This window comes from Silurus aristotelis (genome assembly GCF_946808225.1).
Source record: "Silurus aristotelis genome assembly, chromosome: 8".
NCBI classification, from domain to species: domain Eukaryota; kingdom Metazoa; phylum Chordata; class Actinopteri; order Siluriformes; family Siluridae; genus Silurus; species Silurus aristotelis.
The window spans coordinates 24,809,639-24,836,082 of record NC_139581.1 but is presented as its reverse complement, the minus strand read 5'-3'; the positions used below and the strand labels follow the sequence as shown (position 1 = coordinate 24,836,082).

General features: G+C 38.3%; 1 protein-coding gene across 2 annotated transcripts in view; it reads right to left on the bottom strand.

The window, feature by feature from the left end:
* Nucleotides 1-2,600: 2,600 nt before the first annotated feature.
* Nucleotides 2,601-26,444, bottom strand: part of tyw1 (tRNA-yW synthesizing protein 1 homolog) — a 73,661-nt gene continuing 49,817 nt past the window's right edge. For both annotated transcript variants that reach the window (XM_083548864.1, XM_083548865.1), the window contains exons 14-16: nucleotides 21,824-21,934; nucleotides 13,389-13,556; nucleotides 2,601-3,699 (exon numbers count right to left, since the gene is read on the bottom strand). In XM_083548864.1, coding sequence (XP_083404990.1) covers nucleotides 3,478-3,699; nucleotides 13,389-13,556; nucleotides 21,824-21,934 — 501 coding nt within the window. In that variant the 3' untranslated portion in view covers nucleotides 2,601-3,477. The remainder of the gene's footprint in view (nucleotides 3,700-13,388; nucleotides 13,557-21,823; nucleotides 21,935-26,444) is intronic.

The window sequence follows — 26,444 nt, the reverse complement described above, 5'->3', positions numbered from 1 at the left end:
CACCACAAGCAAAGCAAAGATGATGATCAGGTAATCAGGAATGTCTCTGTTCTCAGTCCTGTTTACATCACTGACTTTTTCCGTCTCATCCATGTTGGCCCCAGACTTCTTGTTGCCTTCTGCCTCATTGTTAGCTTCATAGGCTAGCCTACGTCTGTGGTGCGTGACAGCCAGGAAATAAACACCAATGGTAAGTTGAAGTCGGGCAATATCAAGAAAAAAGGTTGATGGGCTGAAAATGGCGCTCAATGAGAATACAAAATATTGATCATGCCAGCAAATAGATTGAAAGTAAAGCAAAGAGCCTGGTTTGAAAATGTAGAAGTAGAAAGTACAGATATCTGTAAAAATTTAATGAAAAATAGTGAAGTACTGATACCAGACAAATCTCCTTAAGTACAGTAACGAGGTATTTGTATTGTTACTTTCCACCTCCATTTATTTCCCTGAAGACAATTTGGTATCATACAAGAATATCACATAAGACATGACAACTCAAACACATAATTCAAACCTTTAATATTCAAATACTTTACAGCTGAGGGGATAAATGAATGCCAAAAATGATTGGTTTTACTGCTTGGCATTCGATACCACACGAGTCTTCACAAAGTTTCCATTTGTGCACATATGGTTCTTGTCAAATGCCTTTATTAATAGCAACTTTATCTTATCTGATTTATTGAAATAAGCATTTTATTAAGGGCCAGGAAGCAGCAGATTAGTGCTGGAATTTGAACAATAAAGTTTTGACCACTGAGGTACCACTGCTGATTGGAAACTGGAAGCACACAGTCAGGATTTCTAGGATGTCTTTGTGAATTACAGTTTGTCTTCACTGGAACGAATAGGCTCAAACCTGCCCCAATATTTCAGCGCTTCCTCACCCAAGAAAGCGCCATGAAGACATCTGTTCGTTAAAGATGGAGCGGAGGAACTTGAGCATCCTGCACATAGCTCAGACCTCAACCTTTCAACACACCATGTCTGTCCTTCTCCAATGCTTCTAGGGCTGCATGACCAAACTCCCAAATTGTTGGGACTTTACCATGTTTTATTGGAAAGCCTTATATTATTACTGAATAAGAATTACTTTTGGAACTTTTGTTTCTTCTTCACTTGAGCCCTCCATTTATTGACTGTGTAGAAAAACAATATTCACAAAATGACTTCAAGACTTTGCTTCAAAGGTCCAGAATAGTGCCTCATTGATCAAGCTTGATAAAAATGGATTTATCCAAAAATCATTTGTAAGAACAGTTACACAAAAATGAAATTCCTGTCTTTTCGAACAACAAACCATTGCATGTTGTACGTGTACTTTATAAATTAAGACTGCTGAAAAACTGCTGCCCTGTGAAATAAGTTTGATCCGGTTAAAGATGTTTAAAGACCAGTATAATTTCTTCTTTTTTTTTTTTATAGGTTGAAAGCTTGCTTATAAATCAGTTCTGTTCTCCATGGCATCTTTTGTTACTGCTGAGCAACACTTTCAGCACATCGTCCAGGAAACCGAAGAGCAGTTTGCCGGTGGGTCTGATAACAGGGGCATTGTAAAGATATTTTTTTCCTGCTTTATCATTTAAATAAGATTTTCAGTCATTGGTTATGGACCTTTTCAGGTGCTGATACACTGCTGATTATTTTTTATTGGCACAGACATCTGTCTTTTCTCTCGCCATTCAGTAGACTGCTTAGAACTTTTGCATTTTAGTGTCCATTACTGAACAGTTTCCTTTTGAGTATAGTTCCTTTCAAGGTTTCATCATCATTCGTCTTCTAGGAGTTTTTCTCTCCTCACAGTCGCCACTGGCTCGCAGGTTGCGAATAAACTTATAGTCACTAAACTTATAAAATCCAACTTCCTAACCTCTTAATCTCTGTAAAGCTGCTTTGGGACAACAGCCATTGTTAAAAGTGCTGTGCAAATAAAAACTGAATTGTATATTTGGTGTTCTCCACCCTGTGGTTTTCCATCTAAGGAGGAACTTTTGCAAATGATGGAATCAGAAATGCACTTCATCGTTATTTAAAGGAACATCTACATATAAGGGAGGTTGAAGAGCTCATTGGTAATGGCTCTGGATTGCTGATTGGATGGTTAAGGGTTCAAGCCCTAGTATCGCCACGGTGCCACTCTTGGGTCCCTTGAGCAGGGTTCTTAACCCTCTGAGCCTAGCTTCCTAACATTGATGGGATATTCACTGTGCTTCAAAGTACATGAAAAGCAGTTTCTTTATATAGCAAACATCCAAGATTGAGCAACTCTGAAGTGGAAAAACTGGACATTCAGTCTGACACAGTTAAGGATGGGTTTGCTTTTGAGTCTGGTTCCTCTCAAGGTTTCTTCCTCGTAATATCGCAGGAAGTTTTTCCTTGCTGCAGTCATCACTGGCATGCTCATTAGGGATAAACTTAGAAGGAAGAAACTTACATTTAGGCATTAAAATTTACCTTAAAAAGAGCTAAACAAATAAAATAAAATTGAAATTACATTTACATGCTACTTGTCTAAATCTTACATCTTACACAGCATCTTACACAGGTCATAATATTTAGTGCTCTCAAAAAACAAAACAAAAAAAAAAAACCCCACATAATAGTCATCATATATTTTATTTAGAATTTAATAAGGCACTACACCTTCTGATACCAGTTCAAACTGTCCCCAAACGAGGCACCTTTTATACGATTTAAAAAAAACAAAGAGACATGGATAATTACCCCGATGACAAATCACACGATATACTTACATTCTGCACCTGAAATCCAAATGCTACTTTAAAGAAAGCTGAAGAAAATCTCCAAATAATGAAACTTAATGAACAAACGAAAATGTGAATTCACACAAAACGGAAACTCAAGAAACACCTGTATATGTTCGGAGTCGAAATTTTTAAAGAAAGCACACAGACTGAGGGGGAAAAAAAAAACCTGCACTGCAAAATGTTCCAGCAATATCATCTTCTCTAAAGAACTCCAAGAACTAAAGCTCATGACACAGTCGGCCTTATGCTAACTTTACACTGAAGAACTAGACTGTGTGAAGTGACATTTTAATTAAACGAGAAAATGAAGGAATATTTTTGCCCTAAAGTGAAACAAGACTTTATGTATGTTAATGAATGAAGCTGTAGACCTCGCTCTGACTCTCTGTTAGTGAAAACTGAGGCGAATACGAAAATGGTGAGGGGAAAAAATGGAGAGACTGCATTGTTAATTCACTCCCTATTACACACAATATTTCCAAAACTAGGTAAAACATTTTTTAAAGGTCTAGAAAACACAAGCACAGGAGAAGGATACTGTCGACTCACTGAACTTGTGTTGGAAAACAAAGCAATGACCTAAGAATTAAAAAGTCCTGTAAGGAAAGATGATATCTACAGACCTTCCAAATCCCAGATCCTTTTAAATAAAGTCTTTGTAAAACGTATTTTACTTATTTAGATCTTAAAAAGATGCTGCTGTTTGACTTTAGCACCCGGAGATGTCTTTGGTCTTATTTTTTCTCAGGAAGCGCGTGTCTGAGGGGTCGAAGCCTCTCTCCTGAGCGCCGAACACGGCCCAGCTGGGAGTCTTCGCCATGTAGTCCAGAGCGGTGAAGGTCTTGGTACCGCCGCTCTCATTGTACTGCTGGATGAGCTCATGGAAGCGCTCGTAGTCGATCCACGTCCACCACTCACCATCCACTTTAAACTGGGAGGAGATAGAAGAGTAAAAAAAAGGTCAAATAAAACAAACGCATTTTCTACAGGAGAACTTTCCTATCTGACAGAATTGATCTTCAACTAATGAGACCTGCAGCTTCTCTATTGCAGGAAGATGCATTCAAAATGTTTCTTCAGGTTTGCTGACAGTGAAATGACTATGCTATATTTCCCAGGGTGCCATCATGATCTTGTTATCTACTGGCTCCCAATTTAGTTTTAACCTGCATTTCTTTCTTTCTCTCTATTGGAGATGGTAAAATTCACAAATTCTCATCGGTGTATCGTCATAAAAGTTAAAAATGTAATGCATCGATTTAACAAAGTGTGCATCGGATACAAGTTTGTATCGCGATGCATCGTTTTTAACATATTTGCATCGGAAAAAATGATTTATTTATATAGAATTATTAGTAGATGCCTTGATACTTTTATTATTTACAATAATACAATAATTTGTGACCAATATTTGATATGGAGATTGGTTTCTTCTTGCTAAAGAAGCGTGTTCTCTCAGCACCACTGCTCTACGTGAATGATGCTTCACAACGCTACAGAGAAAAAGGCGTTTCCTGAGAGTCACATAGAATATGGCAGAGGTAGAGTTGCATTTTCCTCGAGACAGAACAGGAACTATACTACAAAGGCCTGTTTGTGAAAGGGCGTGCGTTTGTTCTCAAAAGCACTTAAGTAGATTTATATTTTGCTGTCTGTCTGAACCAAAGAAATAAAAGCAAACTATCTGTACCATACTAAATCGCTTCGCTTTACATTTTTTTCTCCATTGCATCGTACAGTATTGAATCGCAATGTGTTGAATCGAATCGGATCGCACTGCCGCGTAATAGAGGTGAATCGTATCGCATTGCATCGGTAGCTGCTTCATATTTATCATATGTATTTTTAATGTATCGAATTTTTGGCAATACAATTCGAGATGTGAATTGTTCTCAACTCAGTTATGGAGAAGCACATCCCTGCTCTTTACACATGCATTTATATATTTCTTTGGTCAAAGTAAATCTTCATACAGTTAAATGACCAAGTTTGTTGCATATAAACAAAAGGAACTTGCATGTGTCTTTTAAAAAATATAAAAGATTATGTATTTTCACCAACTTTTGACAGGCACTGTATATAAGCTATATATATATATATATATGTGTGTGTGTGTGTGTGTGTGTGTGTGTGTGTGTGTGTGTGTGCGTGTGCATGAAAACATATACCGTATTTTCCAGACTATTAGCGACTACTTTTTTCCACGTTTTGAATTCCGCGGCTTAAACAGCGAAGCGGCTAATTTATGGGTTTTTCCTGGGTTTTTCCCGGTTTCACAAACTTCAAGCCAAAAAACTGAACCCCATAACATTAGACCAATGAAATTGACGACCGGGTTCAGGTGAACCAATGAAACTCTTTATATTAAATCAGATGCGCTCCCACTGAATCGGGCCGCACCACATCATAAATATGGATGATGTTCCTCTGACGTTTGACCTGCAGCTCACTCGGACTGTCAACAGGAAAAGCGAATCATTCGTCACGCTGAAAACAACCGGGCATGATAACACACACTTCACCTGTGTTCTGAGCTGCACGGCATCGGGAGAAAAGCTTCACTGGTGGTGATTTTTTTCACCGGTTGTGAAAGGAAGGAGGAAGACAGTGAACAATGACTTTCTTGGTAGGCTACTGTTTAGATACAAGCCGTGTAACAGACACTGTCTTTCATTAAAGCCTGTGTAAAGTTCATTAGTTTCAATGTAGACATTAAAACTGCGGCTTATAAACAGGTGCAGCGTATTTATGTTCAAAATAAAAATCTTTGTCAAATTCAGGCTTATAAAAGGGTGCGCTTTAAAATTCGGAAATTACGGTAATCAATCTGCTCTATAAAGACCTCTACAACTTAAAGTTCATAATCAAAACAATACAATATTGAAAGTTTAGGCATTTAATCAACAATTCTAAATAATCCATATTGCATATTTAAATCTATTGGTCTCTGAACATCTTTATTGTGCTTTATTAGTAATGCGTTTTACATGAGCTAGCTTACATTTTACACTGGTGAAGCATTTTACATGCTTTATTTTCTTATTCTTACTAGTTCCTAAATCAAGCACTGCGGCTGTGGATATAGCCATTGAGGCCAAAAAAAAAAAAAAAAAAAAAAAAAAAAAAAAAAAAAAAAAATAATAATAATCTAGACATGCATAACACGTGGGACTTCAGCAGAAGCAAGTTTTCCTACGGCTTTTTCACAATATCTTATACACCCCTTACTTCAAACGGATTTGTACAAGCTGTGTGGCAGGAGGCCAAGAGGCACAGTGTGGGCTTAAGTGCAAAACATGTTGTTCAGGTGGCATTGAGAGGCTGGGCATAATGCTGTGCAGTAAACGAGGTTTTGCTTTTAGCTTCCTCAAACCGTCTCTTAGAACAATATGACTGCTGTCATCTTCATAGATAAAAGATCTCTTTATATCATGGGGAGTCAAAAACATCTCTGGCTGCATGCTCCAAAAAAAATAAAAAGTTCCAAGCTCCCAGAGGGAATTTTCTCCTGAACGCTGTTTGCCTGAAACCTGGTGTCATCATGAGGGAAAAGAGAAACGAGCAGGCATCAGCAAACAGGAAAGTTTCTTAAACAAACAAGACGAACGGATGCCTAAATAACAACATCGACATACAACTATTCCATTACCAAGACGTGTGTTCTGCATTAGCTTCTCTTAGCTACCCCGAACAGAATAATGTCTTTAAGAGCCCAACTTGATTTGCATTATTAATGCCACATGCTGTAAGTGTTCCTGAAAACAACCTTTTGTCTCACTCAGACAACATGATTGAGAGAAAAATGACACAGCTTCTTTTCACTTCTCAGTAATATACCGAACACAAGAGGTTTGCTACGCTGCCATGTTATCTCTTCCTCCACGCTCACCTGTGGCAGCTGTAAATGCTGTCTCCATGGTGAGTCTAGCAAGTCTTTAAAAGTAGCTCCTCATGGAGCAAGGCTCCTTAAGCCCTGTGTTTTCATTACAGAGTAATTTACTCGACTGAAGTACCTGATCAAGCCCCTTGGGTCACTGAAAGAAAAAAAAAACCCTGCATCGAGTGAATGAGTGTTCAAGTGATGTGACCTTATCGCCTCTCCTGTAATCTCATACCTAGCACCTGGAGCTACTTACACACCTGCAGGGGAGGGAGAAAGCAAAGTTTATAAGTGGTCTAGATGTAGGAGGTAGGGACATACTGATCCCACTTGTTTCAATACAGTTTTAAAGCCAATATATTCACAGTAACCCTTATCGAATTTCTGTTTGCAGTTATGTTATGCAAACTATTAGTAGCATAATAAGAGTCATCCTTAACATAAGCTGTGTCCTCTAAAGACTCGTACGTGAGTAAACTGTTTGGCTTCAGCCAACATTCTGCTTGTCTATGTCCAATTAAATCCAATACACATTCATCAGGTGTATCAAAAGATATTTGGAGAAGATAAAAACTTTTGTATATCAATCATTTTTTTTAAATAAACCCAATATATGAAGCTTAACACAAGGAGGTTGTAGCTTAGTGGTTAAGGCATTGGACTTGGGATCCGAAGCTCATGAGTTCAAATCCCAACCAGGCATGCTGTCACTCTTGGGACCCTAAGCAAGGACCTGGATGCTCATAGCTGCTGTATATGAATGAGATAAATGTATGTCGCTCTGGATGAGGGCAAATGCTAAATGCCATAAATGTAAAGGTAAATACAAATCCACCTGCCCAGATTCAAACCAAAAAAAAAAAATCCCACATAAAACATGTGCAAAGAAACAACCTCAATGTGTTTTCAGTAAGAAATATTGAAAATAAATTGCCCAATATGATTGAATTAAACCGTAGACAGAAGGTGGAAGTTAGAGAACGACAAAAAAAAAAGCCTGAAGTTAGAAACTAATGAAGGACATTTTTGTTCAAGTCAAACCAAAGGTGACAAAACACTGCTGGTTAAACTCAGAGCTCACCCAAGGTTCCTGAGAAATTCAAGACGTTTAATCAGTTCTAGTGCAAGCACATGCTCATATACAGAATTCCTGATTGTAATACTTGAGAACTCATGAGAACAGGAATCATTAAAGGCGAGGTATTGTTGGATATATGGGATTACGCACATCCTAGGCATGGCATACAAACTGATCAGGAATTTTTCCTGGAATGATGATGCCTCTGTGCACAAACCCAACTCCATGAAGATATGGTTGGAGTGGAAGATCTTAAGTGTCCTGCTCTAGAGCTTTGACCACAACCCTAGTGAACACCTTTAGGATGAATTAGAACATTGACTACACCCCAGATCTCCTCACCCTACATCAGTATCTGACTTTACTAATGTGGCCACTCTAAAATCTAATGAAACATCTTTCCAGAAGAGTGGAGGTTATTATAACAGCAAATGGGAATGGGATGTTGAAGAAGCACAGAAGAAGCTCTGTTTTAAACTTGTTTTGATTGCCGCTTGGCAGTGCGGATTTAGACATGGGCAGCCGACCAGGGCGGCATCTTGCCGGGGAAGGGCTCGGAAAAACCCCCCGCATCAATTATTATATTAGGTCAAGGACAAAGAACCTGGTCGGGAATCGAAGTGTGCACCCACCGCTTGAAGAAGTACCCTCGCTCATACACTCAGAAAGGAGAGACGGGGGTTGGGTGATGCCACCACAACCTTCAGGGTTTCCAGTAAGAGCATTGACAAGACCTGGAATGACGCCATGTCAGTAAAGAGAGCTGAATCCATATGACAATTATGGATGACACAAAAGGTCTAAAGCTTCAGGAGCCCAATTCAGAATAAGAGAAATACAGTAGGGTAGAGAAAAGTGTATTCTCTACTTTTAAACAAGTAAATGCTTTGTGTACTTTGTCCACCACTGATTAATGTACAATGCATCAGCTTCTAAGCTGAAGATGCATTATGAGGTAAAACACTGGACCTGCAGTTCGCTAGACAACAATTTAACACCCTGCATGTTTTATACCGTTACGCTAATTCTCATCCACAGAGTGCAGCTAGCGTGATGATAAAATTAGCTAACTGTTCTGCTACATTAATCTGCAGTGCTGCTCTGAAATCTACTTTGTAGCTGAGGTTTACACATTCAGAAACTCAAAAGTGCAAAAATGTAAAAAGTTCGAGACAACAATAAAAAATAAAAAATCTACAAGAAAATGAAAATACAAAACACAGAAAATCAGAAAGTCTACCGTCGAGTAGCCCCTTAGTAACCAAGGTTCAGGGGCCTGAGGAACAAAAGCATCACACCCCCCATTTCACTTTAATTTTGTTCTTGGAACAGCCTAAAGCCCTCGATAATACGACTTCAAAGCCCTGCCGCTTGCACAGGGAACAAACAACGAACAAATTTATTCAAGTGCTTCGCCATGTAAAGCCGCACATGCAGGCAACAGTCATTTAAAATCAGCTATAAGTGTCTGACTATTTTCAGGTATGCTTTGAATGAGGCAGCGCTGAATAAGATGACCCTGGCTTAGATAGAAGAATTTGGAAAATAAATGATAAAGGAAACCCGACGTTTATTTTTCATCTGGGTGCTGTTAAGGACTACTAATTTGCCTCTTTTTTGTGTTACATATTTTAGAAAAACTATTTTAAATATTAAATATTACATAATTTAGAAAAACTAACCCAGCCATTAAGGTTGCACAAGCCAGTGCACTCTTAGTGAAGGTCGAAAGCCTGGATAAATTGGAAGAGTTGCGTTAGGAGGGTCATTCAGCGTAAAACATGTGCCAAATTAAATATGTGAATCACGAATCAGAAATTCATACCACATCGGTCGAGGCCAAAGTTACTAACAACTGCCACAGGTATTGTTAGCCAACAGTGTACCGGTGGAAATTGGGCTACTGTTGGCCAAAGGAGGAGAAGGAAAGGAGGAGAAGGAAAGGAGGAAGACGTCTACAAAGACAACAGGAAAAGGAAAAGTGCAGGAGAATGGAGGTTAGGTTTGGTACTTTAAATGTTGGTACTATGACGGGTAAAGGGAGAAAGGTCGCTGATATGATGGAAAGGAGAAAGGTAGATATGTTGTGTGTTCAGGAGACCAAGTGGAAAGGGAGTAAGACCAGGAACATTGGAGGTGGGTGTAAACTGTTTTATCATGGTGTGGATGGGAAGAGAAATGGTGTAGGGGTGATTCTGAAGGAAGAGTACAGTAAGAGTGTAGTGGAGGTGAAGAGAGTTTCTGATAGGGTGATGAACATGAAGCTGGCAGTTGAAGGGGTGATGATAAATGTCATCAGTGCTTATGCTCCACAAGTAGGTTGTGAGATGGAGGAGAAGGAAAAATTCTAGAGTGAGTTAGATGAAATGGTAGATGGTGTACCTAGAAATGAAAGATTGGTGATTGGAGCAGATTTAAATGGGCATGTTGGTGAAGGGAACAGAGGGGATGAGGAGGTGATGGGTAGGTATGGTTTTAAGGAGAGGAATGTGGAAGGGCAGATGGTGGTAGATTTTGCTAAAAGTATGGAAATAACAGTGGTAAATACTTATTTTAAGAAGAAGGAGGAGCATAGGGTGACGTATAAGAGTGGAGGAAGGTGCACACAGGTGGACTATGTTCTATGTAGGAGATGCAACCTGAAGGAGATTGGAGACTGTAAGGTGTTGGCAGGGGACAGTGTAGTTAGACAGCATCGGATGGTGGTCTGTAGGATGGTTTTGGAGGTGAAGAAGAAGAGGAGGAGAGTGAAGATTGAAAGAAGAATAAGATGGTGGAAACTAAAGGACTGTAGTGTGAGATTTAGGGAAGAGGACAGGCAGGGGGCTCGATGCTGGATGATTGGCCAATTAGTGCAGAAGTGATAAGGGAGACAGCTAGAAAGGTGAAGAGGGATGTGGTGAAAGCCAAGAAAAAGGCATTTAAGCAGCTGTATGTGAAGTTGGACACTAAGGAAGGAGAAAATGATTTATACCGTTTGGCCAGGCAGAGGGAAAGAGCTTGGAAGGATGTGCTGTAAGTTAGAGCAATAAAGGATGGAGATAGAAATGTGTTGACTAGTAAGGAGAGTGTGTTGAGAAGATGGAGGGAGTATTTTGAGCAGCTGATGAACAAGGAAAATGGGAGAAGGTTGGATGGTGAGATGGTTAGTAAGATGTAGATTAAAAGTGGAAAGTCGCTTGGACCAGATGACATACTGGTAGAAGCATGGAGATGTTTAGGAAAGATGGCAGTGGAGTTGTTAACAAGAGGTTTTAACAAGATTTTGGAAGGTGAGAGGATGCCTGAGGAATGGAGAAGGAGTGTGCTGGTACCAATCTTTAGGAAGAAGGAAGATGTGCAGATCTGCAGTAACTACAGAGGAATCAAGTTGATTAGTCACACCATAAAATTATGGGAAAGAGTAGTGGAAGTAGAGGGAAGAGGTGACCATCTGTGAGCAACAGTATGGTTTAATGCAGAAGAAGTGCACCACAGATGCATTAATTGCTTTAAGAATGTTGATGGAGAAGTATAGAAAAGGTCAGAAGGAGTTGCATTGTGTATTTGTGGATTTAGTGACAGGGTGCTGAGAGAGGAGATGTGGTATTGTATGTGGAAGTCTGGTGTGTTTGGTATTGGACCTCTTCGAATTTTTAAAGACTCCGGCATGGAGAAGCTGGTGTTGGATCTATGATGATCTCAAATGTTGAGCTATTTTATAAGTTGCTCCAGTAGCTCCTGGTTCCACAAAGTCAACTGACTGTAGAAAGGACATTACTTATAATCTTACATTCCAGTGCTCATGTTAGTTCTCATTTTCTGGTGTTTTGTATCGTTTTTAAGATTTATAATCACACTCTTGATATTACCCGAATGAGGATGGGTTCCCCTTTTGAGACTGGTTCCTCTCAAAGTTTCTTCCTTATAAAACCTAGGGAGTTGTTCCTTGCCACAGTCACCCCAGGCTGCTGATCAGGGATAAATACACATCATTTACCTGAACTCTTTAATTCTGTTAGGCTGCATTGAGACAATGTCCATTGTGAAAAGCGCTATAATAAACTGGAACCTGAACATATCCTCAAGCTCACGCACAGGTCACCACTCGAAAAGCAAGTATTTGTCTAAGTTCGACCCAAACTGACCGTTCTAGAAAGCAGTCTTTATTAAGAAAACTAATGAACCTAATCAAGAGAACACACATTTGTATAGGATGTCTTTGGAAGCAGTAGCATTGAATTTTTCCAACCAATTAGAAAACCCAAACCTGCATGACTATGCCCCTGTGCACAAAGCCAGCATGAAGATTGCATGGGTTGGAGTGAAAGAGCTTAAGTGGCCCTTCTATAGCGATCCTACCTCAACCTTACTGAAGACCTCAACCTTACTGAACCCCAGGCCTCCTCACTCTACATCAGTACCTGACACCAACACTGGCTGAAAAAGCACAAAGCTCCACATCCATGCTCCAAAATCCAGTCTTGCATATGATCAGGTGTCCGCAAAATATCCATATAGTGTACACACATTCTGCACAAGATATATTCCAAGCAAAAGTTAGGTACAGACTGCTGTTTGTACTGCGCATGTGTGGAAGAGTGTCTTTGAATCCCATGGAAAATTGGAAGAAAAAAGCATTTACATTTTAGATCTATACCACCTCTTACAATCCGGTCCATTGAGGTTTTTAGATGAACTTGATTACTAACAGACTATTCAGTTGCATATAAACATACCTGATGAACCAGAAGGAACTCTGGCTGCTCAAAAAAAGATCCCAAAGTCACACATTAGACATGACACAAGATAAGTGTTAATATATAACATTGTCCTGTCAATGTCTCTTGTAGATCTCACACACACACTTAATTCTGTACATACGGTGCTCATAACAGCCTCTTTCTCTCTCTCCCCATATCCTCCTGGCTGTGTGGGTGTGAATAGTGCCTGCTCCTCTCCTCTTTCATTGACTCACAATCCAATTTGGAGTTACTATCTTTGTGGCTTAAAATACACCATTAGAGAGGTGCTAGGATATGAGAGTACGATATTATTGTAGCTGAGATGATCATCATGAAGACAGATATATCAATCCAAAGCAGCACGAAACGTGTCGGGGGGTGGGGGGACGATGAACCGTACGGATGACAGCTGACGCTTGGACGCATAAATCATTACGTTTCTCTAATTGGTTTAGTGTAGATTGCAGATGAGATGAAAGGAATCGAATTGGACGAAGCAGCTGTCAGAGCCAAACTCAGTCGCAAAATACAGGAAAAAATACAGGAAAAAAAAACCCAAATTTAACAGTAGCATAATAATAAGGTTTCAATTTGTGCATTTTCTTTATCGGAAATACTTCCCTAGGTGTTTATCTCGTTAAGGAAACTAAAATGTGCCTAAACAAATACCATGTACATAAATGCTTGGAATTGTGGAATACTGAAAAATTGTTTAAAAAGTGATCTCTGTGAAATCTGTATATTAAATCATAGGATTTTACATAAAAAATAATGCGGAAAATGACTGATCTTATTTACATAATGTACATGTATATGTGTATATATATATTTCACAAAAGAGAATTTCAATGTATGTTGTAGCAGACTGTTTCCTGTACATACTTTATGACATGAACGTGAAAACATGGGGCACATGTGAACGCGAGTGTGAAAATCACCTTTTGGTGGGCTAGTAACAGGCAGTTTGAGTGCTCGTGTTCACAGGCAATGTCGTAGTCGGGCAGGAGGTTGCCGAGCTGCTGCACAAAGTGGACCACCTCCTCATGCCAGGGCACGTTTGCCATGGTCAGATTGCTGGCTGAGCTCTCACCACAGTAGGTTACTCCCTAAAATGGAAGAGAGAACAATGTATAACTGCAGCAAAAACTAAAATGAACTGTTCCACTCTACATTCTGCGAAATGTAACGAGGTCTGACAATAATATTCAGCTTCTAAAGGCTGTAGCTCATCATGTAACCGGCTGAATAAATGCTTTATTAGGGATTTTAGTAATTTACAAACTGCTGTGAAATTGTCAAAAGCTTTGAAAAAAAAGTCTCTAAGCTACAGGCAATTCATTAGTTTAATAATAATATTAATAAATGAAGTTCACTTATTTAATTGATGTTGCTACATAACCTACACATGCACTTTTATCCCTTTTTTATACTAGTTATTACTCTACGTTGTTTCCAATGACACTTTAATATGTTTTTTAACCAATTCTGCTCCCTTATTTACACCTGGTTTCCAGAATCAGAAATAGCTATATTACCAAGTATGTTTACATACACAAGGAATTTAAATTGGCATCAGGAGCGTCCAGTGTAGGAGAAAAGTACAGACATAATATAACAAAATAGTTAAACAGACGATTAAATAATGCAATATACACAGAAGTAAAAATATTGTTTCTCAAAAAAATTCACTCTAGTAAAAAACTCACCACTAATAATCACCCAAATTTTTATGAAATGAATGATGAAACAAGTGAATAAACCAGGCTTCCTATTTGCTTTCTGCTTTGCTTTGCCCAGGGTGAGAGAAGGTATGAGAGCTATATTGTGTCAATTTCCATACTCCTGTAGCTCTTCCCCACACAGTAAACCACACCACTGACTCCTACAATGCTCCTAAAAGATTTGCTGCTAAGTTAACAGCCTGATTGATTAAAAGAAAAGAAAAAACATACGCAGGCCGAACACATGCAGCTGTGCAGAAAAGGCTGATTTGCTTATATGGATAATTGAGCACTAGAGAACCGGCTCATTTCATCCAACGTGAACAATCGCATAAGCCTAGGCAATATTCCGTTCACAGATTCTGCAATGATTAGGAAAAATGAGCTGTGGAAGCAGCCGTCAAGAGACCAGACCAAACATGGCGAGAGCATATTGTTCAGTTTATTTAGCAGTTAAAGGAGCCTCATGAGTGTTATACATCAACAATGGATGATTAATTAAGTTATTTGAATCTATTTGTATGCATGCGGTGTACCACAAGTCCGTACACTAAGTTCGAAAAAATTCAAAGTATTCAAATTCAAAGTCAAAGCATTAGTCCATAAATCGGCCACGTAGTTCACTCTACACTATAAAAAATACACAATGTATTCCAGGCCCTTCACCTACAGCCCTTTTGTCAGGATTAGTCTGTAACGTCAATAACACTTCTTGGCAGCAGCGAATTTATCGAACTGCCACTGATGGTGAACTGCCAAACTAATTACAAAAAAGGTTTCATTAAAGTTTATGAAATCAGAGCCAAATCCTTCTCCAATCAATCAGTTGAGGAAAAACAGAGTCTTACAATGAACGCAATGAACACCCAAAGCCCAAACAAAATCAAATGATCTAAATAACTGGTCTTGTTCAGGGCTTGCTGAGGAACATCTACATTTCCGCTCAAAGTTAAGGATAAGTTTTACAAGCGTAAAATGTTTCTCTAACGTACTGCAGAACACCACTCACACACCGTTTCTCAAACATAAAGAACCCAAGCAGAATCTCTGAGATTACTATATCCTCAAAAAGAAAACACCTGATAAACAGTTATTGATCTAATAATTGTATTTCCCCTCTACAGTTATGGTAATGACAAAACTGGCAGAAGAATCTGCCAGTGCAGCAGTTTTTCTTTACCGAAGATGTGTATATGTAGATAATTGTCTGTATAACTACTTACACTAATCACAAAAATTGTGTAACGGAACTTTAGAAATGAACTGTTACTCAGATCAAGCTGAAATTTGGTAGACTGCATGCTTTTGATGATCTGAAAAAGGGTATTATTGTCTTTAACAGCAAACATGTGAAAACATAAGCAAGGTTCATCACAGAACCCTAAATTCACCCTAAATACATTGTATATCTGCAATAAATGGACATTCGGTGCAACCCAGATGAGGATGGGTTCCCTCTTGAGTCTGGTTCCTCTCGAGGTTTCTTCCTTATGCCATCTCGGGGAGTTTTTCCTTGCCATAGTCGCCACCGGCTCACTCATCAGAGACAAACTTACACTTATAAAGAACATATAAATTTTTTATCACCACATTATCTGTGTAAAGATGCTTTAAGACAATGTTCATTGTTAAAAGCGCTATAAAAATGAATTGAAATAAATTATGTAAATCCATAGTCTCTTCATAGATAAAAGCCAAGGCAAAAATATATAAGTAATTCATTCAGAATAAAAGAATATTTAATGATGTATGTGTATTTTTTACCTAATCTTTTATGTATGCTGCTGGAACACTCTAATTAACCTTTGGGTCAATAAAGTGTTATCTTTGAAAAAAAATTTGTGAAGCCTTAAACCCAGTAGATTGCTGCTTGTGGATCTACTTATGAATATTATTTTAGTTATTTTAGTGTGGTTATCTTTGCAGTCACAAAATAAATTGCTGCCACTGACTGTGTCTACTTCTGGTCCTTTAAAAGACGTGGAATATTCTGATATAACCTGATCTGCCATAACACTAAACTCGCCTGTATATTATCATGTAGGTTCCCCAGGTGCAACCAAAATGTAGCACCAGGAACCTTTATGTCCTACAACGTGCAAGGTGAAAACAGAAATGTTTGCTTAGCTCTTTTCATAAATCCACATGAAAAAAAAGTGATTCATCAGACCAGGCCAACTTCTTCCATGGTCCAGTTCTGATGATCATAAACCTGTTGGAGGAGGTTTTGGTGGTGGACAAGGGTGACCAGGGGTCAGCCAGTAGCAACAATGGGCCTTGGGAACAAACCACAAGACCTGATGATCTAGAAACCAAACATCTGGCCATGTCAGAGTCGTTCAGATACTAACACTTGCCTGTTTATCCTGCTTCCAACACATCAATTTTAAGAAATGACTGTTCACTTCATGACTAATATATTGACTTTTTGACAAGTGCCATTGTAATGATGTTACAAAGCAATAAATGTTATTCACTTTACCTGTCATGATTTTTATGACTGATCGGTGTACCTTTTCCTAAAACCTTTTTACAACAATGCAGTCAAAACCAACAAAAGCCCTAGCAATCATTTTACACTAAAAACTCATGACAGATAATAATGACATACAGCTCGGATAAATCAACCAGATTGTGAGTAAAAGCTCTTCAAGTGCCATTGCTGCTCAAAAAATGTATCTATTAAGAATATGACATTCATTAACTCTACTGTGATCTTGGGGAATTCGAGTGTTCTGCTTCAACTGTAAGCCACTTTGTCAAGCAGGAGTCAATGCTGGAAATTGTGGACTGTTGTATTTAATATTGCATATTTTTGGTCTTTACTATAATCATATTTACAGGTCAGAAATTACAGAATGACTATGGCTGGAACTTATAAAAGAAAAGTTTGGCATTTATTTATTGTTAATTTACAGTAGATTACAATGTTCGAAAAAGTAAATCAAATGCCAGTGCGATCAATGATGGCGTATAATATGTGGCTAATAATGTGGCTAATTTAAGATTATAATAGGTAAGAAAGGTCACAAATGTCAATTTTAGAGCTCATCTGTTGATACAACTTTTTTTCCGGTCATTCACTGTTCAATTCTTGTGCCTTTTACAGAGTTTGTTGCAAATAATCAATCAATCAATCAATCTATCTATCAATCTATCAATCTATCTATCTATCTATCTATCTATCTATCTATCTATCTATCTATACTGTTAATTTGCAACAAACTGAATTGAATGGAAGTGAATGGCTGGAAGAAAAGTTCTGTGGACAGATGAGTTCCAAATTTGACATTTGTGGCTCTAACAGAAGATCTTGTGTAAACATTAGTCAAACATGGAGGTGTAGGTTTAACAGTTTGGGGTTGTTTTGGAGCAGAAAAGGTTGGCGATTTTTTTCCGGGTGAAAGAAACCCTGAACCAGCATGGCTACCATTCCATACTTCAATCCAATGCAATTCCATCTGGACTGCAGGATCAAGAAAAAAATGAAAAAAATCTTCAAGTAGTGAAATATGTCTTTGGCAAGTTTCACAAGAGGCATTAAAACACACACAGAAGTCTTCTTTTAGAAATCAGCAATTTAAACATTCAGTTAGCATATAAGACCCCCCCCAAAAAAATAATTAGAAATAATTACTCTTTCCTTCCAAAGACCGGTGACATCTTGTGAAGGCAGGTACATAATTTGTATACTGCCATTAATGTCATCAAAGCAAAGATGTTATTAAAGCTAATGAGTTCCTGAAGATTTAATTAAACCTTCAGTTTTGAAAACTATCGACTAATTAAAAAAAAATCTCCCATAAATACTGTTAACATTTTATTAAAAGCAGTCTGGTAGTGTTAAACCTCTGAATTCAACATGATTGCTCACATTCTTTTGTGGGTTTTATTGAGAAGCGGTCACACAAATCCTTGCATCCCACTGTCCGTCAAAGCTGCTTAATTATTGTTGCTAGGAAACAGCATGTCAAAGTTAAAGGCTGCTTCACTTTGGAATTGAAATGTGTTCAGCCTGGTTGCAGCAGAACATCATGAGGACTTACAGTGAGGAAAATAAGTATTTGAACACCCTGCTATTTTGCAAGTTCTCCCACTTAGAAATCATGGAGGGGTCTGAAATTGTCATCGTAGGTGCATGTCCACTGTGAGAGACATAATCTAAAAATATATGATTCTTAAACTATTTATTTGTATGATACAGCTGCAAATAAGTATTTGAACACCTGTCTATCAGCTAGAATTCTGACCCTCAAAGACCTGTTAGTCTGCCTTTAAAATGTTCACCTCCACTACATTTATTATCCTAAATTAGATGCACCTGTTTGAGGTCGTTAGCTGCATAAAGACACCTGTCCATCCCATACAATCAGTAAGAATCCAACTACTAACATGGCCAAGACCAAAGAGCTGTCCAAAGACACTAGAGACAAAATTGTACACCTCCACAAGGCTGGAAAGGGCTACGGGGAAATTGCCAAGCAGCTTGGTGAAAAAAGGTCCACTGTTGGAGCAATCATTAGAAAATGGAAGAAGCTAAACATGACTGTCAATCTCCCTCGGACTGGGGCTCCATGCAAGATCTCACCTCGTGGGGTCTCAATGATCCTAAGGAAGGTGAGAAATCAGCCCAGAACTACACGGGAGGAGCTGGTCAATGACCTGAAAAGAGCTGGGACCACCGTTTCCAAGGTTACTGTTGGTAATACAATAAGAGTCATGGTTTGAAATCATGCATGGCACGGAAGGTTCCCCTGCTTAAACCAGCACATGTCCAGGCACGTCTTAAGTTTGCCAATGACCATTTGGATGATCACAGGAGTCATGGATAAAAGTCATGTGGTCAGATGAGACCAAAATAGAACTTTTGGGTCATAATTCCACTAAACGTGTTTGGAGGAAGAAGAATGATAAGTACCATCCCAAGCACACGATCCCTACTGTAAAGCATGGGGGTGGTAGCATCATACTTTGGGGGGGGGGGGGGGGGGGTTCTGCACATGGGACAGGGCGACTGCACTGTATTAAGGAGAGGATGACCGGGGCCATGTATTGCGAGATTTTGGGGAACAACCTCCTTCCCTCAGTTAGAGCATTGAAGATGGGTCGAGGCTGGGTCTTCCAACATGACAATGACCTGAAGCACACAGCCAGGATAATCAAGGAGTGGCTCTGTAAGATGCATATCAAGATTCTGGCGTGGCCTAGCCAGTCTCCAGACCTAAACGAAATAGAGAATCTTTGGAGGGAGCTCAAACTCCGTGTTTCTCAGCGACAGGCCAGAAACCTGACTAATCTAGAGAAGATCTGTGTGGAGGAGTGGGCCAAAATCCCTCCTGCAGTGTGTGCAAACCTGGTGAAAAACTACAGGAAACGTTTTATGTATAATATAATAGATAGCTGTATGATACAAATAAATAGTTTAAAAATCATACATTGTGATTTCTGGATTTTTATTTTTTTTTTAGATTATGTCTCTCACAGTGGACATGCACCTACGATGACAATTTCAGACCCCTCCATGATTTCTAAGTGGGAGAACTTGCAAAATAGCAGGGTGTTCAAATACTTATTTTCCTCACTGTAAATGGCAGATAAATGGGAATAGAAGCATCACTGCTGTCCTGCAAGTTTCCTGCAATGGATATAATGGCAGATATGTGTATAAGGCAGGGAGAATACATCTGGATGGCACTACAAGATTTATAAAAATGTGAATCAATCTAAGGAGATTCCTAAGGAAAAAGTTCCATTCCGGTTTGAAAACCAGAAACACCCACATAAATCTGTGAACTGGCTTGGATCTTATTTGACTGATCGCTATCAGTTTGTTGATGTAAATGGTGAGTTCTCCACACTCTCTGAGGTAAAGTTTAGTGTTCTGCAAGGCTCTGTCTTAGGCCCACTGCTTTTCTCTTTATATATGCTGCCTCTGGGTGAAATTATACATAAACACGGTATTCGCTTCCATTGCTATGCTGATGATACACAGTTGTATATTTCAGCAAAGCCAGATGAGAGAGATCAGCTTAACAATGTTGAGGAGTGTGTAAAGGACATTAGACAGTGGATGCTTAATAACTTCCTTCTGCTCAACTCGGATAAGACGGAAGTACTTTTCTAGGACCACATGCAGCTAGAAGTAAACTTTCTGATTACATAGCATCTCTGGATAGTGTTTCTATCTCAGTATGTAAAGCAGTCGAATACCTTGGGTGATTATTGACCCTAGTCTTTCCTTTGTGGTTCATGTAAATAATATTCCCAGGATCGCCTTCTTTCACCTTAGAAATATTGCTAAAACTAGAAATAAGATACCATGTCTGGGTGTTTAAATAAGTGCATAAATAAACTTAAGTTAGTCCAGAATGCATCAGCAAGAGTCCTCACTAGATCTAGAAAATATGACCACATCACCCCTGTTTTAATCAGTCTACACTGCTCCCAATCAAATCTCACATTGACACAGTCTCAGTGTTCAAGTTCAAGAGGCTGAAAACATATTCATTTAGTCAAGTCTTTGTTTAGAAGATTTAACTGGGATATTCGTATGCTGTCGTCCCCTCACTCTTACACTCAGGTTTGTTGACGGTTCTTATCCCAGAGATCCCTCTGTGTTATCTTCTGGATCTCCGTTTTAGTTATGCTGCCATAGCGAGTCTTGCCGGAGTCCACAACTGCACAGTGTCCTTAACTTTTATACAACAATAAGGACACACAATAATCCAGATCCTTCTCTCTCTCTCTCTTTCTCAGTTGAGTTAAACATGCTCCTGAGGTTACAGTGACCACTGTTCCTGCCCCTCTTCCCTCCTGGGATTTTCCCACTTCATCCTGGCCTGCCTCTGGATGGCGTTCTCTTCAATTAGAGGCCACTTTGTGCAGCTGGGGACAGTTTCTCATCAATGCCCTGGAGTTCCATGAAATTACAGAGTAAGAACGGGAGCTTTGAGGATGGATTTGGACTGTAGTTAAATGTTTACAGTCTGCTACACTGACTCAGGACTACAGTTTGCAGTGTAGTGATTGTAGAAAACCATTCATTTATAATTTGTTGTTTTTTTCATTAAGTTTTATAAGTCACCATATGCACTTTAGTTCAACGCTCGCTTTGTATTGTGACTTTTGAACAAATCTATAAGATAAATATTCTTAGTTATGTCATACTGTATATTTACTGTAATTTCACTAGAATTATTTGAGCTCAACTTGATGTTTAGAGCACTTCCAGTAATTTCTCAGCACATGAATTTTCTTTCCTCCCAAAGTAATTCATGAATAATCCAAAGTAATTCATTTTACAAAAGATTAAATTAATTGGCTGATAGACTCGAATCATGGAATATCATTATCTGGTCATTATCTGGTTCCCTCACTAATGAACTAGAAAACAGTTTCTCAGTTTAGCCCCAGGGACCTGCACTGGTAGATCTGGAATAATCACACTTGTCTTCCTTATTACTCCATTCCAGCTTCAGACTCAAGCCAAGTAATCTGTAGTCTCGAATGATCTAACAAATTGTAAGAGCAAAACACAGATTTGTCCTGTCTGCCAGAAATTTTTAGGAACCGTTTCTTAAGAAGGTAACATCTGTGACTGATCTGAGTGTGAGAACTTGGGAATGAACTTGAGAAAACAGAAAGATGTTTACCTTGACCTCGATGAAGTCTGGCTGGCCCAGGGCGATGAGCTCGGCGTAGGCTTTCATCTCGTCGACGTTCCAGGCCTTCACCAGGGTCAGACGGTATACTGTGCGCTGTTGCTACAAAGACCAAAACAACAACAAATAAAACCTTCAGCAAAACTTGAATCTAACAAATGCAGCATACAATTCATGATCATCCAATCGTTTTGCCTGATAGATGGACCACATCTAGTGTCTTGAAAACTAATTCTAAAAGAGAATACAAAGCTGCGCCATTGTAATCTTACTGACTGCCTGATTTTCATAATGTCTTATTCAATTAAGTGAAACGAGATAGCCTTAGACTTTTTTTATTTTTATTTTACCTTATCTCTAAAAACAGTCCTACACTTATCATTAACCAGAATGCACCAGGACAGAAGCGCTAAAGGAAGGCCAATATGTTGAAATGACAATGGCTACTCTTCATTTCTCAAGTTGTTCATTTCCACCTGTCAATCATTGTGAAGAATATCTAATGCTCGAGTATTTCTAAGAATCAATGGCAATGGTCTGTTAAAGAAGTGGCAAATTTACATATCAGCAGTCAGATTAACTGAGCTGAACAATGATGCCCTGGACAAATGGAGAGGAAGAATGAGAGAGGGGGAGAGAAAGAGGGGAAAAAAATCCAATTTATTTATAGGAAAATGTCAGGGGAGAAAAAGAAAAGAGTTTTGCTTGCGTGTATAATGAACAGAACCTTGATGAAGTATGAAACTTTTTTCCGTTTTCTTTTTCCAACTAGTGGATCAGGAGCGTATAACATTGAAACTGAGTTTGATCCGAGGACTCATTACGAATAGGGTGTCTATTTGCATCTCCAGGTACCATGTACTCACACACACACACACACACACACACACACACACACACACACACACACACACACACACACACACACACACACACACACACACACACACACACACAGCTGAACAAACCCTTGACAATTTATCACAGCCAATCCACCTACTAGCATGTTTTTCCACCAAACTCCACATCGACTGTAATATCAGTATATACAGATTTTAGGGTTGCAAGACAGAGAGTCTACCTGCTACACCACTGTGCTGAAAAGAGATTCTGGGAATAATATGTAGCGCATACTAATGCCAAAAATGCTAATTCATCAACCCAGCTTTAGTCAGTGAAGTGCAAACGTTCTAACATTAAAATACAGTTTCAATACACAAAGCAATAGTCCAAGATTAATTACTTCTCACTGTCTGTAAGAAATATGGGAAGCGATTCACCACAATTGTCACAGAACACAAGAGAATAAGAAAAGAGAAGAGAATATCAGTAATAGTGCACAACTCGAAGCATACATTTACTAAAAGGTTTTTCATTTTAAATAATTTACACCATTTGTAACAAAGTTATTTTGTATATACACACAAAGGTTAAGGATAAAGGGCCTTGCTAAAGGACCCAGCAGTAGCAGCTTGGTTATGCTGGGATTTGATCTCATGACCTTCTGATCTTAACCACTGAGCTACCACTTTCCTACCGATATGATGCACTACATCCTAAATTGAACGTAAGCCTTGGCGTTCTGTTTGAAAGCAAAAACTAAATTATAGCCCCGAAGGTCTCTTTTCAAGATGTCAAGGAATGTGAACTAAATTAGAAGCCATGTAAAGATTCTCCGAGCTGGAAGGACATGGGTCATTTATGCAGAAGACCAAACAAGCCAGGGACATACTGTGTGGGGAAGTAACGTTTAGAGTCTGAAGGGTGATTTCATAACGAAATTCGATAAATTTGCGATTTTGTCAATGTGAAAGAACAGTTTTAGATGCACCTTGACTCAAAGTAGAGTTCTCTGTTATAGTTTTGAGATTATATTAATATAATTATCAATATAATATAATATTAATTATATTAATGATCAGCAAGTGCTATTAAAACAGTTGAAGGGTGAAATCAATAACGTATATTATTACAGTGGCACTTGTTGAGGAGTGGGACATATTACACAGCAAGTATGTAGTCAGTTCTCAAAGCTGATGTGTTGAAAGCAGGAAAAATGGGCAAGAATAAGAAACTAAGGGACTTTCACAAGAGCTAAATTGTGATACAGCAGGTTCTGTGGAGTGTCCATGTATCAGCTCTGGCACTGATACAAGAAGGGTAGAACGTCTGGTAGAACCAACAATGGGAACATGAGCACAACATGGTTACTTCAAAAATGGAGCAAGGAGCAATGGAAGAAGAGGGCATTGTCTGATGAATTTTTTTTACATCATGTAACTAGACATGTACTATGTACCAGTGGTGGACAGTAGCAAAGAAAATGTAATTCGTTACTGTACTTATGAAGGTTTTTAATTTATTTGTACTTTACTGAAGTACTTAATTTTGGGGAAACCTTACTTAACTTTACTACATTTCAAAGGCAAATATCGTACTTTTTACCAACTATATTTTGTGAAATCAGTCGTTTCTTCTTGTTGGAGTGGATAGATAAAAAAAAAATTAATAAAAAAAAAGAGGTCAAGCACAAAGCAAGCCACCAATCAGGGTAGAGCACGCTCTCTGTTTTGATTGCCGCTTGGTGGCGTCTACTTACCAGTTCAGTGTCAATTCAACAACAAGCAGAACATTTATAGAGTAATAACGATGTAAAAAAAGTAGTTAAAAACTAAGGTTTTGGGATTGCGATAATTTTTATAAATATTAAATGTGTGTTAGACTCTGTCATTCTATTAATAGATTAGTGTGCTAAAATTAGAATCCCTAAAGAACTAATAGTGCTACTTTGAGCCACTAGCCGCTTCCTGGTTAGCAGTTAACGCTGGCGCTGGGATGCTTTAAAGTTTTCATTCGTGCCAAAACAAATCCTATTTAGGAGCGTGTAGACACAGTGACACTGCGCTAACTCTAGTTTCTTTTTTTACACTTCTGGCATTGTTGTGTATGTTTTTAAGTTTAATAATAATAAAAATGCACTCAAATGATTGCCGTCCACCACTTGATACGTTCCTGAGGGAACTCAGATTTTAACTATGTTCCGCACATAAAAGGATTGCTTTCGGTTACGTGTAAAATTAAACCCCTAGCCATAAAAAAAAAAATAAAATCATAGTACTGTGGATACTTAAGTACATTTGAAGGCAAATATGTTTGCACCTTTACTCAAATGAAAGGTGAGCTCTTTTACTTTTACCGGAGTAAACTACAGCTTTGCTAATAAACACCACTGCACATTTTTACGCTGCAGATTGAAAGTCAACGAGTTCGAAGCTGAGCTGAGGAGGATCACGCAGAACAAATTATCCATGCTGTTTTCCCTCCCAGCACATAAACCAAAAGCCTCTTTGACTAAAGAGTGTTTGCAGAAAAACAGTCCTATGAATTCACTTGCTAGAAGTGTTTAATATTAATGATTACTACTATAATCATTTATCAAAATGTTTTACATTGTTGATACAGTACACCTTATTCAAAAATGCATTATTTATATGTAGTTATTTATTTATGCAGTCATCACTGCCAAAACTTCCCCTTTGTCAATAGCGTTTTACAGGGAAATTCAATTCATTGTTATTTGTACAGCACTTGTAACAATAGACCTTGTCCCAAAGCATCTTTACAAAAATAACAGATTTCAAATATAAATTCCAGCATCAAATATTAGTCCCTATGTTTATCCCTGATGAGCTCAAAATGACTTCATGAAATGGTATGAGGAAGAAACATTAAGAGGAACCAGACTCAAAAGAAAACCCATTCTCAGCTATGAGACACCAAATGTCCATCTTTTAGTTCCCTCAGAAATGTCTTCCATCCTTACAAAATACAAATACTATTGATCTCTTTCTATAAAAATATATGCAAATTAAATGATCTCCTCTCACAAAGATTCACCATATTATACAATATTCTTCATTAAATACAAAGATTAGGTACAAAATCACTGCAAATATCAGATTCTGGCCAAAAAGAACATGTGGTATAAATACTTAAACAAATTTGCTTATATAAATAAAAATGTATGATTTTTGTTTGAGAGATAAGGTCTGAATCACAGGTGGAGTGGGAATCTAAGTATATAGTGTACTATATACAAGGGCTGGGCAATTAATTTCTATAGGGGGCCACATGAAAAATCTGAACTGTGTTAGAGGGCCAAACCAATGATAACTTGAAAATAATTCTGCTCAAATATTAATTTTCTCCCATTGTAAAAAGCAGTAAATTATATATTTTGATAGGCTGCTAGTAAGTAAAGTAATAAAGCGAGTGAAGCAAGTAATAAACAGTTTAAAACAAACAAACAAAAAAAATTTTTATGTTTAACTTGTTAATCTTCACAAATACTAAAAAGGTGTTTTGCAGTATGTTAAAGATAAGCAACTGAACAACTTTATACGAAAAGCAATAAGTGCTTTTGACGTTTTCAGTTTAGTTTACTTGCTCAGTGAGAAAAATCCAGTCTGTCTTGGACTTGAACAAGTGCACTGAAATCTGGCTGAATGTCTGAGGTGGCTATGTGAAGGACAGCTGAGAGGTGATCATCAGTTATAGAGGATCTGTATCTGGATTTGCAAAGTTTTGTAAGGAGCGTTTGTTGAGTTTGCAG